The sequence below is a fragment of the Myodes glareolus genome, chromosome 9 (genome assembly GCF_982192425.1).
Source record: "Myodes glareolus chromosome 9, mMyoGla1.1, whole genome shotgun sequence".
Taxonomy (NCBI): Eukaryota; Metazoa; Chordata; class Mammalia; order Rodentia; family Cricetidae; genus Myodes; species Myodes glareolus.
This window is the reverse complement of record NC_142034.1, coordinates 107,180,062-107,192,735: the sequence shown is the minus strand read 5'-3', so window position 1 is coordinate 107,192,735 and position 12,674 is coordinate 107,180,062. Positions and strand designations below refer to the sequence as shown.

The 12,674-nt window shown below is 47.1% G+C and overlaps 1 protein-coding gene across 4 annotated transcripts in view; it reads right to left on the bottom strand.

The window, feature by feature from the left end:
* Window positions 1–2,141: 2,141 nt before the first annotated feature.
* Window positions 2,142–12,674, bottom strand: part of Abcc1 (ATP binding cassette subfamily C member 1 (ABCC1 blood group)) — a 122,682-nt gene continuing 112,149 nt past the window's right edge. For all 4 annotated transcript variants that reach the window (XM_048433287.3, XM_085694516.2, XM_085694515.2 and 1 more), the window contains 8 exons: window positions 10,304–10,503; window positions 9,211–9,337; window positions 8,173–8,274; window positions 7,629–7,775; window positions 6,345–6,503; window positions 4,929–5,095; window positions 4,035–4,229; window positions 2,142–3,559 (listed from right to left, as the gene is read on the bottom strand). In XM_048433287.3, coding sequence (XP_048289244.2) covers window positions 3,451–3,559; window positions 4,035–4,229; window positions 4,929–5,095; window positions 6,345–6,503; window positions 7,629–7,775; window positions 8,173–8,274; window positions 9,211–9,337; window positions 10,304–10,503 — 1,206 coding nt within the window. In that variant the 3' untranslated portion in view covers window positions 2,142–3,450. The remainder of the gene's footprint in view (window positions 3,560–4,034; window positions 4,230–4,928; window positions 5,096–6,344; window positions 6,504–7,628; window positions 7,776–8,172; window positions 8,275–9,210; window positions 9,338–10,303; window positions 10,504–12,674) is intronic.

The window sequence follows — 12,674 nt, the reverse complement described above, 5'->3', positions numbered from 1 at the left end:
CACCCAGGCAGGATCTGCAGTTCCTAGATGGGTTATGGTCAAGAGGCCCTTTGACAACAGGCCTAGACTCCCACTAGCTGTGGGAGGCGCTCCAGAGGACAACACCAGTCCTAGAGAAAACACAGATCGCAGGGACCCGTGAAGCAAAGCCAGCCTGAACAGGACCTGGGAGAGGACATAGGAGGATGTGACCGAAACCACTGACATGTTTCATAGTGCTGGTATGGCTGCTGGGCAGAAGACAGATTGTGTGGCTGGGAGGCATAGCTAAAGACAAACATTGGGAGGTGAGTCTGGGGAGTTCCTGTGCACTGAAGCCCTGATCTGAGAATTTGTTTTCTTTAGCAGACTCTTCGCAGAGCAAATTAAACTGGACCCCAGAATCCAGTGCCCAGCTCTTCCCTTAATGAGCTCTGAAGCATGCTGAGGATCTGGTCTGAGATTGAGGCTCAGAAACACACCCCACATATAAGATTCAGGTTTAGCCAACAGGTCCAGATAGTGCTTTGTCTTATGATCATGGCTCCCACCCCCACTGCTCTCTTGGAGGTGGACCAATGGTTTCAATGGCAGTATACATATACATGTGCCTACACGGTTATGTTCAACAGGCCCTTTGGCACTAGGCCTACACCATGCGGAGCTGCGCAAGGTACTCTAGAGGACAACATCATTACACAGTTTGCTGTCTCCCACCCCCGCCCCTGGGGGATATTCCTCACTACCCACTCACCTAAACTCAGAAAGCCAGCACCCAGTCTCACTACCGCACTATCCAAACCGGAGAGAATGTCCTTCATCCATCTGCACATTCCCCCACTTCCTTTGTTTTGGGTGTGACCAAGCACACAGCTGACTTTGCCAATGAACTGCAAGGGGACACAGTGTCTCCTCCAGTCTTAGACACCAAAGAGAGGCTGTCATGCACATTCTCCCATCCCCCACTTCCGGGGACCCAAAAGCCAACCCTTGAGTGACAGACCAATGTGGGATTCTACTCTGGAAAGGGGCCCGACTCTCCTTGGAGATTGTCAAGCCTGTATTCATTTTGTGTGCACCTGTGTGTATGTCAGAGGCTAATGTTTGATATTTTTCTCTACCTTTAAAAAATGTATTTTATGGGCATTTTATCTGCCTGGTGTTCACAGAGGCCAGAAGAAACTGGAATTACAGATGTTTGTTGAGTTGTGAGCTGCCATATGCTAGAACTTGAACTGGGGCCCTTGGGAAAAACGGTCAGTGATCTTAACTGTTGTGCCATCTCTCCAGTTCATCTTTTTGCTTTTTATGATTCATTTTATATTTAATTATGTGCAAAATTTGTGATTATGTCCACATGAGGGTAGATGACCTTCAGAGGCCAGAAACCCAAGTTACAGACAGCTCTGAGCTGCCCAGTGAGGGTGCTGGGGGCTGAACCTGGGTCCTCTGCAAGAACATCATGCATTCTTAAGCACCATGGCTCCAGCCCCTACCTTATGCTCTTACTGAACAAGGAGTTCATTGATTTGGCTAGGCTGGCTGCCCAGAGAGCCCCAGAGATGCTCCTGATTCCTCCCCAGTGCTGGGATTATATGCACATATATCTGTATATAAACATATATGCATATACTGGCTTTTATGTTGAGGAATGAAATGTAGGGTCTTATGAACAGACAGCACTTTACCAACTGAGCCATCTCACCAGTCACATTTCCCCAAATCTTAAGCCTCATTAGTGAAACTCAGCCCTACCCACTACAGAGAAGGATTTGGGCCACTTGTGACTTTTATCTCAGAACCTGAACTTGGCCACCTTACACAAACCAAACTGAGGCACACAGCCTAAGTGCCTTGCCCAGGGTCACATGACAGCAGGACTCAAACCAAAGCATTTGTGTAATTTGCCATTCTGACTCACTGCCAGCCCCCAGACCTTGGTCTCCCCTACTTTGTTTTACTTCTAATTGAGTGCCTGGAAGAGGGCACTGGACTCCTGGAAGCCACCGACACAGGTGCTGGGAACCGAATCTCAGTCCCTGTGAAAAGAGCAAGCACTCATAACTGTGGAGCCACCTCTTCAGTCCTGCCCTGCCACTTCTGACAACAGCGGTGACATGGAGGTTGGAAACCTCTGCACCAAAAGGAAGTAAGAAGATCGCTTAGAAAGAAATAAAATATTTTTCTTTACTGCAAATTATTTGCAAATATTCACGTTTCCAGTGTCATTACAAAAAGACCCCCAGGAGAAATCTGGGTCCTTTAACGTGAAAGAATGGTACAACTTACAAAAATAATAAATACATACATTGCCACCTAAAGAAAAAAGAAAATCACCTAAAGAAAAAGGAAATCAGTGCCAAAATTCATAGCAAGTATGAACTGTGGCTGGCAACAAGTTCTTGCTGCCCATGGGGGTCTCTCTTTGGTCTGCAACCCAAACACCTAGAGGACCACTCTGAAGAATTCAAACTGAGGATCAAGTGCAGAGCTGAGTTCAGTACCTCCTCCCAAGATATCAAATTCTGGGTACTGACTTTCTCCCTGGAACGGTGCTTAAAAATGGTGTGAGTGTGGGGGGATCATTCATTTTTGCGAATGGAAGGACTCTGGCTCTGTCTTTGGTACCACTCTTTTCAGCTGTGGGTACCCTCGTGCTCCTGACTTCTGCTGCTCATAACTACTTACAGACCTTCTGAGAGGAGTAAGCCCTCCTCCCCAGCAATGAACAGAAAGAGGCAGAAAACAAGGAAGGCAGGCAGGATGTAAGTCACAGTGAAGGGAGTATTGCTTGGTCTGGTTCTAAGCCTGTCTGCTCAGGTCCTTTCTCACAAGGCTACATCTAAAGCAAGCCCTGTGAGTGCTGCATTAGGTGCAGGGAACAGTGTCAGAGTGCCTGAAGACCAGATGACAGGCAAGGGGACATCACTCTGAGGCAACAGTTTTGTATTTGTCATTTGTTTTGTTTGGAGTTTTGTTTTGTTTGTTCTTGTTGTTCCCTTGCTTTCAGCTGCAGGCCTGAAGACAAGAAGCACTCTTCTGGAACCAGCAGGACCATGGGAAGTGATAGAAGAGCTGGCAAGGTCAGGAGAGGCTCCAGGGCTTGGCATCCACGGATGTGGCTGGAGAAACATGAGGCAGTAGCTGTTTGGTCACTAACTAGTGTGTTTGACACCAGCAATTTCTCCAGCAGTTCAGCTGCCCTAGACCCTACAGGAGCATGGATGAACTTCCAGGGAACCTCACAAGTAGTACCAAAGTCCCGGCTTGTGTTTAAAGTGGAGTACAGTTTCTTCAAGGTCAGATCCAGAAGGGGGCCAGATAGTGGCTGCTGCTTTGTGTCTTTTATTTCTTTTTCTTTATTTATTTTTTGTTTTCTATCTGGGAGGCTTGGGTTCCCAGGATTGATGGCTAATCCCTGGACACTGGGATGCTGGCCCGATTGTTCTTACCATTACAACAGGGCCCAGCTCACACCAAGCCTGCATCCTTAGCCATGCTATAGAAGATGCCCCTGTGCTGCAGGAGCTCAGAGGGTGCACCACACTCCCGAACTTCTCCTTTGTCCAAGACGATCACCCTGCATGGGGAGGGATGTAGATGTGAGCATTATGCAAAGAGATGTGTCCGATGTCTGTGGGATTGCCTGCCTGCAGAAAGTATTACAAACTCTAGGGGCTAGAGAGATGGGTACCCACCCCACCACCTCCTTGTTATCACTTGTACCTAGCACCTGTCACCCTCTGACATCAATGTTTGTTGCTGTGTTCATTGTCCCTCTCTTTTAATTAAGTGTCCTGGTCCTTAAGATGTTCCCTAAGCTTTGTTTGAGAGGTGACCCCAGAGTCCAGAATAGCATGGGGCACATAGCAGACTCCTCATGCATATAAATATGCTGACTGAAATAATCCTGGATAACCTGTTCTTCCCATGACAGAATAGTCCCACCAACTGGTGTTGCCCCTGAGCATAAGAATGGTGATGGATGAAGGAACAAACATGACTGTGAACAGGATCAACCCTGTAGGCCCACAGATCCACTCTGAGGGTTTCACCTTGTATAGTCCATGATGGTATTAAGCCGGTGAGCAATAGTGAGCACAGTACAGTCTTCAAACTGTGTCCGGATGGTGGACTGAATGAGGTCATCTGTCTCTAGGTCCACAGCTGCTGTAGCCTCATCCAACACTAGAATCTTTGTCTTCCTCAGCAGAGCCCGGGCCAGGCACACAAGTTGGCGCTGGCCGACACTAGAAAGAGAGAAAATTTCAGAGACAGGGGCTCAAACTACCCTGATCCTAAACCAGACTTGCAGGTGAGAAGGCTAGCGCACAGTCTGGAGGTGGGTTTTAGTCAGGAGAATAAGTCCACTCCCTATGTCCATGTCTGTGACAGACATTACTAAAATCATGCTATACTTCCATGTGAGCAGGAAATGGGCTTAGAATCATTCCCAACAAAAGGCTCAGAGGTGATATTCACAAAGTATCAGGCCATTCTAGTGTGGGTGACAGAGTGGATAGCAAAGGTAGCTCACCATCCATGACCTCTTTGAGCTTCCACAGACTCAGCACTGGCTGGGCTCAGCTATGAGCCTGGCTTTAGTCAACGGGATGTTGGCCAATGAATGGTCAGGAGAGGCCTAACGTGGGAATGGACACTGAGCATGTTCACCCTTACACATCTGCCATCACCATGACAGCACGCCTGGGCAAGTCTGCTGGAGGATGAAAAACAGATGCACCGATCCCACTGAGGCCAAGTAGATCAGCCAACAGTCAGCTACACCTCCCCATGAATGAGCCCAGTCAAGGTCAGCAGCACAGCCATTGACTGACCATTGACTGAAACAGAATGGAGGCTGATTGCCCTGGTGATGGATAACTAAAGGTAGCACAATGGCAAGAGGAAAGAATCTTCACACATCTGGCCCCTGCCTGCCTACCTACCTCAGGTTCTCTCCACCTTCTGCACACTCATGATTCAGCTTGTCTGGCAAAGCTGACACAAAGCCTTTCAGGTGAGCAAGCTCCAGCGCCATCCAGACTTCTTCATCAGAATACTGACTGAAAGGGTCCAGGTTCATGCGGAGAGAACCCGAGAACAAAACAGGATCCTGTGCAAGAACAGCAGATAGCATGTGTGAGGGTCTGAATCTAGAAGGTTCCCCATAGACTGTTTTGAGCACTTGTTCCCTGGTTGGTGGTGTCATTTTGGGATGTTGTGGAGATTTTAAGGAGGTGGAGCCTGTCTGAAAGAAGCAGGTTTCTGAGGGCAGACCTCTGAAGGCTAGGCTTGACTCTGATGCTAAGTCCCTGCTTCCTGGTTGCTTGATGTCACCACAACACACACCTACTGCATGATCATGCTTTCCCCACTATGATGAACAGCAACCCTGTGATACTATGAACCTCTCTTCCCTGCAGATGACTCCATCAAGGATTCTGGCACAACTATCAAAAAAGTAACTAACAGCATATGGCAACTACACCACACTGAACAAGGAAAACTCACAGATATAAGATATGAGATGTTCACATCAGAACAGGAAGAGATCTCAGAGTCCCTCCAGAGTACGAACTCTGTGAGATAATCTATAACAGAAAATGTCTGGAAAACCATACGTAAACCAGACCAAAACTTTTTTTTCAAAACTTCTCCAAACGTTCAACATGCCAATTCTCTATGCTGCTTTTAGTGGTGTTGTTTCATCACAGCAACAGAAACGTAACTAATGCTCTCACAACCCCACCTGCAGGAAAGACTCAGAGAAACAAAGAAAAATCACAGCCACAAGCAATGTATTAGGGAGCTCTTGCCCACAAGGAATGGTTTAGAAAATTCTAATCTGTAGCATAGCTCCAGAAGTGTTAGAGATTAACACACCGACTCCTGCAACTGGCAGAGAAGACAGAGTTATTATCACCAAAATCCTCAGATGCTCTGCTTCTTTGTATGAAACAGTATAACATTTTCACATAACCTACTCACAGTTCCTATATACAGTCATGTACTATCTAATACCAAGAAAATACTAGGAAAATAGCTGACCATCACTTGGGGGTAAAAGTCTATGTATGATATTAAGTGTAGATGCTAAATCTGGAAAAAGAAAAACTAATCATGGGTTTAGTGACAAAAGCAACATGCAACCAAGCCTAATGGCCTTGAATTTGATCCTTAGAACACACATGTAGAGGAGAAAACTGACTCCTGCATATTGTCCTCACCATGCACATGGTCTGTTCCCCTCCACCCAATAAATACATGAATGCAAATATATTACTCTCCATCTACAGTTGGCAGAGTCTATGGATACAGAGGGTGTGGCTTCAGTGTGTGCAGGACCCACCAGCCTTGCCCACCTGGGGAATAATGGTGATCTTGAATCGCAGGTTGTGTAGGCCAATCTTAGCAATGTTCACCCCATCGATGATGATCTCCCCTTCTGCAGACTCATTGATCCGGAACAAACCCAGGGTGAGTGATGACTTCCCAGCTCCTGTACGGCCCACAATACCAACCTGCAGAACAGGAAGGGGCTGTTGTGATGTGGGAATGCTGCAGACTCAAGGTTCTCCCAGCAAGTAGTTGGGTGAGAGCTGTGGTCATCTGGTTGATCTAGCTTCAACTACGGTGCTTACCCCCAGCTTCTCTAAGACCCACCTTCAGGGGCTAATTTGACAAAAGGTTGGAAAAGATGTCCTTTGCTTCACAGAAGCTAAGGACTTTCATAAGTCAGAAGAGATGCTCAAAGGAATAGGGTACAGATAGAGGAATGTTTAGTTGTGCTATGTTCAATTAGAGAGTCAGAAAATAATGAGGTGCTTCCTGGCTTCCCACATGGTTCATCTCTCCTCTGATGGGAATTCCTTCCTGAAGCCATGACTATACCTCAGAGTCAAGCAAAGCCTCTGAACTTCTCTGATATGGTCTGAGTACCTCAGTTACTGGTCAATGGCTAACATTCCCAATGTCCAATGACAGGTCTTTCTCTTCTCTTTTACATCTGGGCTTGATAGGCTCCTCCACAGTTATCACAGCTCAGCACCCATGCATGAATGTCCATAAGACTCAGAGATTTACCTCATGGAAACAGAACACTTGGACACATGTGGATGGACAATTTAACAATTCAATATTACAGTATACAAATGCCTAGGGTGATCCCTGACCAAGGGTCTGAGAAAGTTATATGGGTCATGGTCTGGAATGCCTTCTAGGAATAGCTTGGAGCTATATGTCCCTATAAGCTGTCCTGGGATGGTGGTATCACTTTATTACTCCAGTAAAGGGACCCACAGGAGGAGCTGAGGTGAACTGGAGGCCTCTTCTAGACAGGTCTGCAGGGGGATGGGCAGAACTGCTACATGTTCCAACCGTCCAAAAAAGGAGAGGGACCATTTTATGGATCACGGATTGTTTTTAGTATTTATAGTTCACGCAAATGTTTTCAAAAAACATATCTGCATGTCTGGGGTCTCATTCTTCAGTGGCTCACTGTGCCACCTGTTGTATTCAACTCAGCATCTTTTATTCCCATGATTCCTCCCTGTAAAAGCACCTCAATCCCACAGTGTGAGCAGATTGATTTGGAGAGTTCATGCTGGACCCTAAGTCAATGAGAATGGAGGATGGCGCACACCCACCTTTTCTCCACCCTCAATGGTGACGTTTATGTTCTTGAGAACCAAGTCCAAGTCCTCTCGATACCGCAAGCAGTAGTCCCGGAACTCTACACGGCCCGAATGGGGCCAGGTGCTGGGTGGAGCTGTCTCCTGGATTTGCCAGGGAGCCTGGATCACAAGAAGAGGGATAAGAGAAATTGGCAAGTGCAAGCTGCCAAGAATAGTCGTTTATGTGCGGTCTGGGGATCTGAACTCTTCACCCACTGAGCTATCTCCTCAGCCCCTTTCTAGCACTTCTAATCAATTCATTTCTGCTTAATTCCTCAACTTATGAGGAAAATTGTCCACATTGTTTCCCTGTTTTCCCCAGGATACTTGTGGGCTGTGTAACTTACTAAGGGATATTTTCCTCTAAAACAAGGTGGTTCTTAATAAGTGTTAAAAGCAGACAGGAAAAGCACAAGAGGGCCTGGCAGGCACATAGTTCACCCTCTGAGTAGGCAGAGCACACCCAACGGGTTTCTGGAAGGCCAAGGCTAGGGGGCCAGACTGAATCCTGCATTACCTCCTTCTCTGTTTCAGAATACTCTTTGAGTCTCTCCACGGCCACGATGTTGGTCTCCATCTCAGAGGACATTCGAACCAGCCAGTTCAAGTAGGAAGTTATCTGCCAATGGAGAGAGCCATGCGTGGTCTCTTGGGGAAAGCGTGGCTTCATTGTCATTAAGTATGTATCACATGATTCACACAGATACAGAAATGAGTGACCTACAGAGCCATCACCAGAGTGGACACACTGCACCTCTTAGGGATTACACCTTTCAAGGTGACACATGGTCCACACAAGTTGTCAGAAAGCAGTCAAGAGCTGTGAGGTGGCTCTGTGGGCAAAGCACTTGCTGAGCAAGCCTGGCAACCTGAGTTCCACCCTCCAGGGCCATGTAAAGATGCACCAAGAGAAATGACTCCACAGAGTTGTCCTCTGACCTCTGAACTGTGGATGGAAGAAAGAGAGGGCAGAAGAAAGGGAAGAAGGGCGCAGGGAGGGGGAGGGAAGGAAAGGGAGGGAGGGAGGGAGGGAGGGAGGGAGGGAGGGAGGGAGGGAGGGAGGGAGGGAGGGAGAAGAAGGAGAAAGAGAGAGAGGGGGAAGAGAGAAGATAGAAAAGGAAGGCAGACAGAAAGAGAAGTCATATAGGAAACTGGAAAATATTTTGAAACTGGGTGATTTTCATGTGGTGGTTTCTGTCCGTAATTAATCCCAGTGCTCCAAAGATTGAAGCAGGAGAATTATGCCAAGAGTAACACCCCATCTCAACCACACAAAAGAAAATATTTTTAACTCAGTATGATAAACATCATGAGATGGAACTAACACAGAACTCAGGGAAATTCATAGCTTTGAAAGCATCAAAGCCACTGAGAATCTTCTGACTGGTGAAGAATGCAGGTCATGTGTCAGGATTCCCATGTTCTGTACCTACTTCTAAAACTCCATTCAAGCCCTCTCCTTTTCCCATTCGTGCAGGTACCCAAAGCCAAGGTCCAGAAACTCAAAATCTGGTTGCCATGGGGAGAACATTCAACCCAAGAAAGAGCCTTCTACCTGCAATGAGTAGGACACCGAGAGGCCCACCAAGCCAGCGCTGAGGCTGTGACGGGATATGACAGCGAACAGGGCGGCGAACAGCACGATACAGTTGCCCACACACTCAAGACGCACAGCGAGCCACCTGTAAGGAGATATGTAGGAGTATATCAGACAGACAGACAGACGCACACCTGTAAGGAGATATGTAGGAGTATATCAGACAGACAGACAGACAGATGCACAGTTTTAAGCTCATAGGACAGAGCTAAGCCCATCTGCCATCTGAGCTAATTTCCAAGCACTTCTAGAGAAAGGCCTTGTGGGTAACACTCATCCAAGATATGAGGACTGGGGGTGGGGTTGGTGCCCAGGGTCCATGGGACTTCATGAGTCTGGCTTGCTAGGGACTAAAATAGAATTCTCCAGAGCAATCCCCACCCTGAAACCTCAAGTTTGCCTTTAGAAACTTTTTTTAGAAAGTTTTCTAAAAACTTTTTTTTTTTTTTAGAAAATCTTTAATATCAAGAAATAATTCCCTGAAAATTCCGAAGCTGTCAGACTGCAGGAGGCACTGCTGTTTGTAAACAAGCATGGTGGGCAGGGGCAGAGCTCAGTGCTGGGTCACTGGCCTGCTGTGCACAGGGCCCTGGGTTTGAGAGCCATCACCACAGAATAATAGCAATAATAATTATAAAATAAGTAAATAAAGTCAGTCCCTTGGCAAGAGATGAACCTCAATGTGAAGAATAAACAAGCTGTTATTTCCAAAGTTGAACACTGAGATCTTAGGACCACCTCCACCTGCACCCCACAATGCTAAGATTATGTGAGGACAAAAATGTGGGTTCTCATGCTTGCACAGTAAGCAATATCAGCTACCAGGCCAGCTCTCCAGCCCCCAGGAGACAAAATCTCATGCTATAGTCTAGCTGCCCTGTAATTCGCCAGGTAATCAAGGGAACCTCAGACTCATGGTAATCTTCCTTCAGGCATGTGCCACCATGCTGCTGTGCATGTGGAATGGCCCCGCTGTTTCCATTTCTCTCCCAGAAGAAACAGGCTGAGGCACTCGGCTTGCTTCCTCTATCCTACTGACCACTGCACCCACCTGTTGGCCACGATGCTGGGGTAGTAGGCCTTCTGGTTCTCGTCCACTTTTAGGTCACTCTGGCGAATGAAGCGTTCCTGCTCCTCAAAGGCACGGATGACACTGACCCCCAGCAAGGTCTCATTGAAGTGTGAGTACACAGGGGAACGGCTAACAGACTCGAGGCGCTTCAGCTGTCGGGAGGAGGCCACATAGAACCTCTGTGGGAGAGAGAGGCCCAGAATCAGTGCTAGCCCCTAGTGCCATCCTCCTGGGATATTCTGGGAGACACCTCCAGAGATCAAAACCCTGGAAATGGGCTGCTTTCCTGGTGAACTGTGGGACAGTAATGTCAATGACAGTAGCCACAGTTACTTGGATGCATATCCAGTCTTCCAACTTAGGCAGTGCTCTTTCTTGCTCTTGTACGGAGACAAAGAGGTAAAAGTGGCCTCCTCTTTGGGTCCATGCCCAAGCAGTAGCAGGATGAAATGACCTCCAGACTGCCGGGCCTCTCAGAAGCTCTAAATGTTTGGGCTTTCCTCTCCCAACAGTACAGGTTCAGAAAGACGCTTTGTTACTGGCAGACCTCTTTAGTCTTCATTTGCTACTAACACAGAAATCCAGGCCAGGTCACTGAGCTTCTTCTGTATAATAGCAACACTAAAGTCATTTTGCACAGTAGACTGGGAGGACAGTAGGTAAGAGCTACTGGTTCTTCTTTGTGAGTCTCACATGGCCACATGCACACTCGTTGCACATGTCTCACACACATACATGTCAAGCATGGAACCCTGTGGACGCCACTAAACCAGGAGCAACTGCCTGTGTCAGCAGTTTCACACACATGGCAACTCCAAGCCCTCCCACATGCCCATCCCTATTCTCCTTCAATTCATGGTCTCTTCTTTCACTCATCACTGCATGTCTGTGAGTGTGTGTAGACACATATACATTCCTAGACATAACTTGTTTGAGTCCAAATGTCCAAATGTTACCAATATGTATGTTTTCAGGGCTGACCCTTTCGCACTGGACACCCAATTGATGTGCTCTTCTTTGGGGAGGGCCACCTCTTCTGTTCCTAGCTGACTGGGATGGGGCCACAGAAAGGAATTGACAATGATCTTCATTCTATAGCATGACAAGCACAGGTCTGCAGGAGGCAGGGCCAGATACAAAGAGTAGGGGCCAAGTCAGCAAGGGACAGGAGTGACCCCACTGAAAGAAAAGGAGACAAGAGTTGCTTAGTCTCCGAAAATGCCAAACGGGATGAAAAAAAGACTACAAAGGCGTCAACCCTTACATACAAAGAACTATATAGGTGTGCTAGCTAGTTTTATGTTAGCTTCACACAAGCAAAAGTCATACGAGAGGATGAAACCTCAGTTGAGAAAATGACTCCTTTAGGGCATTTTCTTAATTAGTTATTGATGGGAAGGACCCAGTCCACTGTGTGTGTCAGGGCTGGGGGTATCCCTGGGCTGGTGTCCTGGGTTCTAAAACAAAGCAGGATGAGAAAGCCATGGGGAGCAAGCAGTACCCTCCATGGCCTCTGCATCAGCTCCTGTCTCCAGGTTCCTACCCTGCTTGAGTGCCTATCCTCTCTGCTTTTAATGAACTGTCATATGGAATGGTGAATGCAATTAACCCCTTCCTTCTCAAGTTGCTTTTTGTCATGGTGTTTCATCACAGCAAAAGTAGCCCTCAGCAGTGTGCCCAGCAGTTGCCATGAACACCAAACAAGCACTCAAACAGCAAACACCAAACAGCAACCATGTTTCAGTCTAGCTGAATTCTGCAGTTTTATCTGCTACACACGTTTCTTAGGAAAAGCACTTGTCATTATTTAACTTTAAATCTTATATGATAATGATGATGAGCTTTGTGTATGTGTGCATGGTGTATGTATGAGCAGTATATGTGCACGCCCATGCCAGAATGCATGTGTGGAGGTCAGAGAGGTACTCAGTTCTCTCTTTCCATCTTGGGATGTGAGAATCAGGTTTGTGCAGCAAGAGCTGAGCAAGTCCTATCTGCTGAACCATCTCATTGGCCCTGTTTTGGGGCAAGATCTGAGGTTTTAAAAGTCATGTGCCATTTGCTGTCTTATCTCATAGTTCAATATGTGAGCTCTCAGCAGTTCCTGCCATCGCAGATGGTACTCGTGTTCATGGTTCCCGGATGTGATGGCAATGGACTTTTCTCCCTCTGGAACTGGAAGCCCAAATAAACCCTCCTTTGATGAGGTGTCTTGGTCACTGGGTTTTTATCACAGTCATGAGAATTTAATTTATTGAGAATAGTATGAATAGAAAGATTAAGAAGTGCCTAGACTTAAATGTATAAAGGGGATGTGGGGCGGGGGAGCTTGGCTAAGTGGAAGACACTG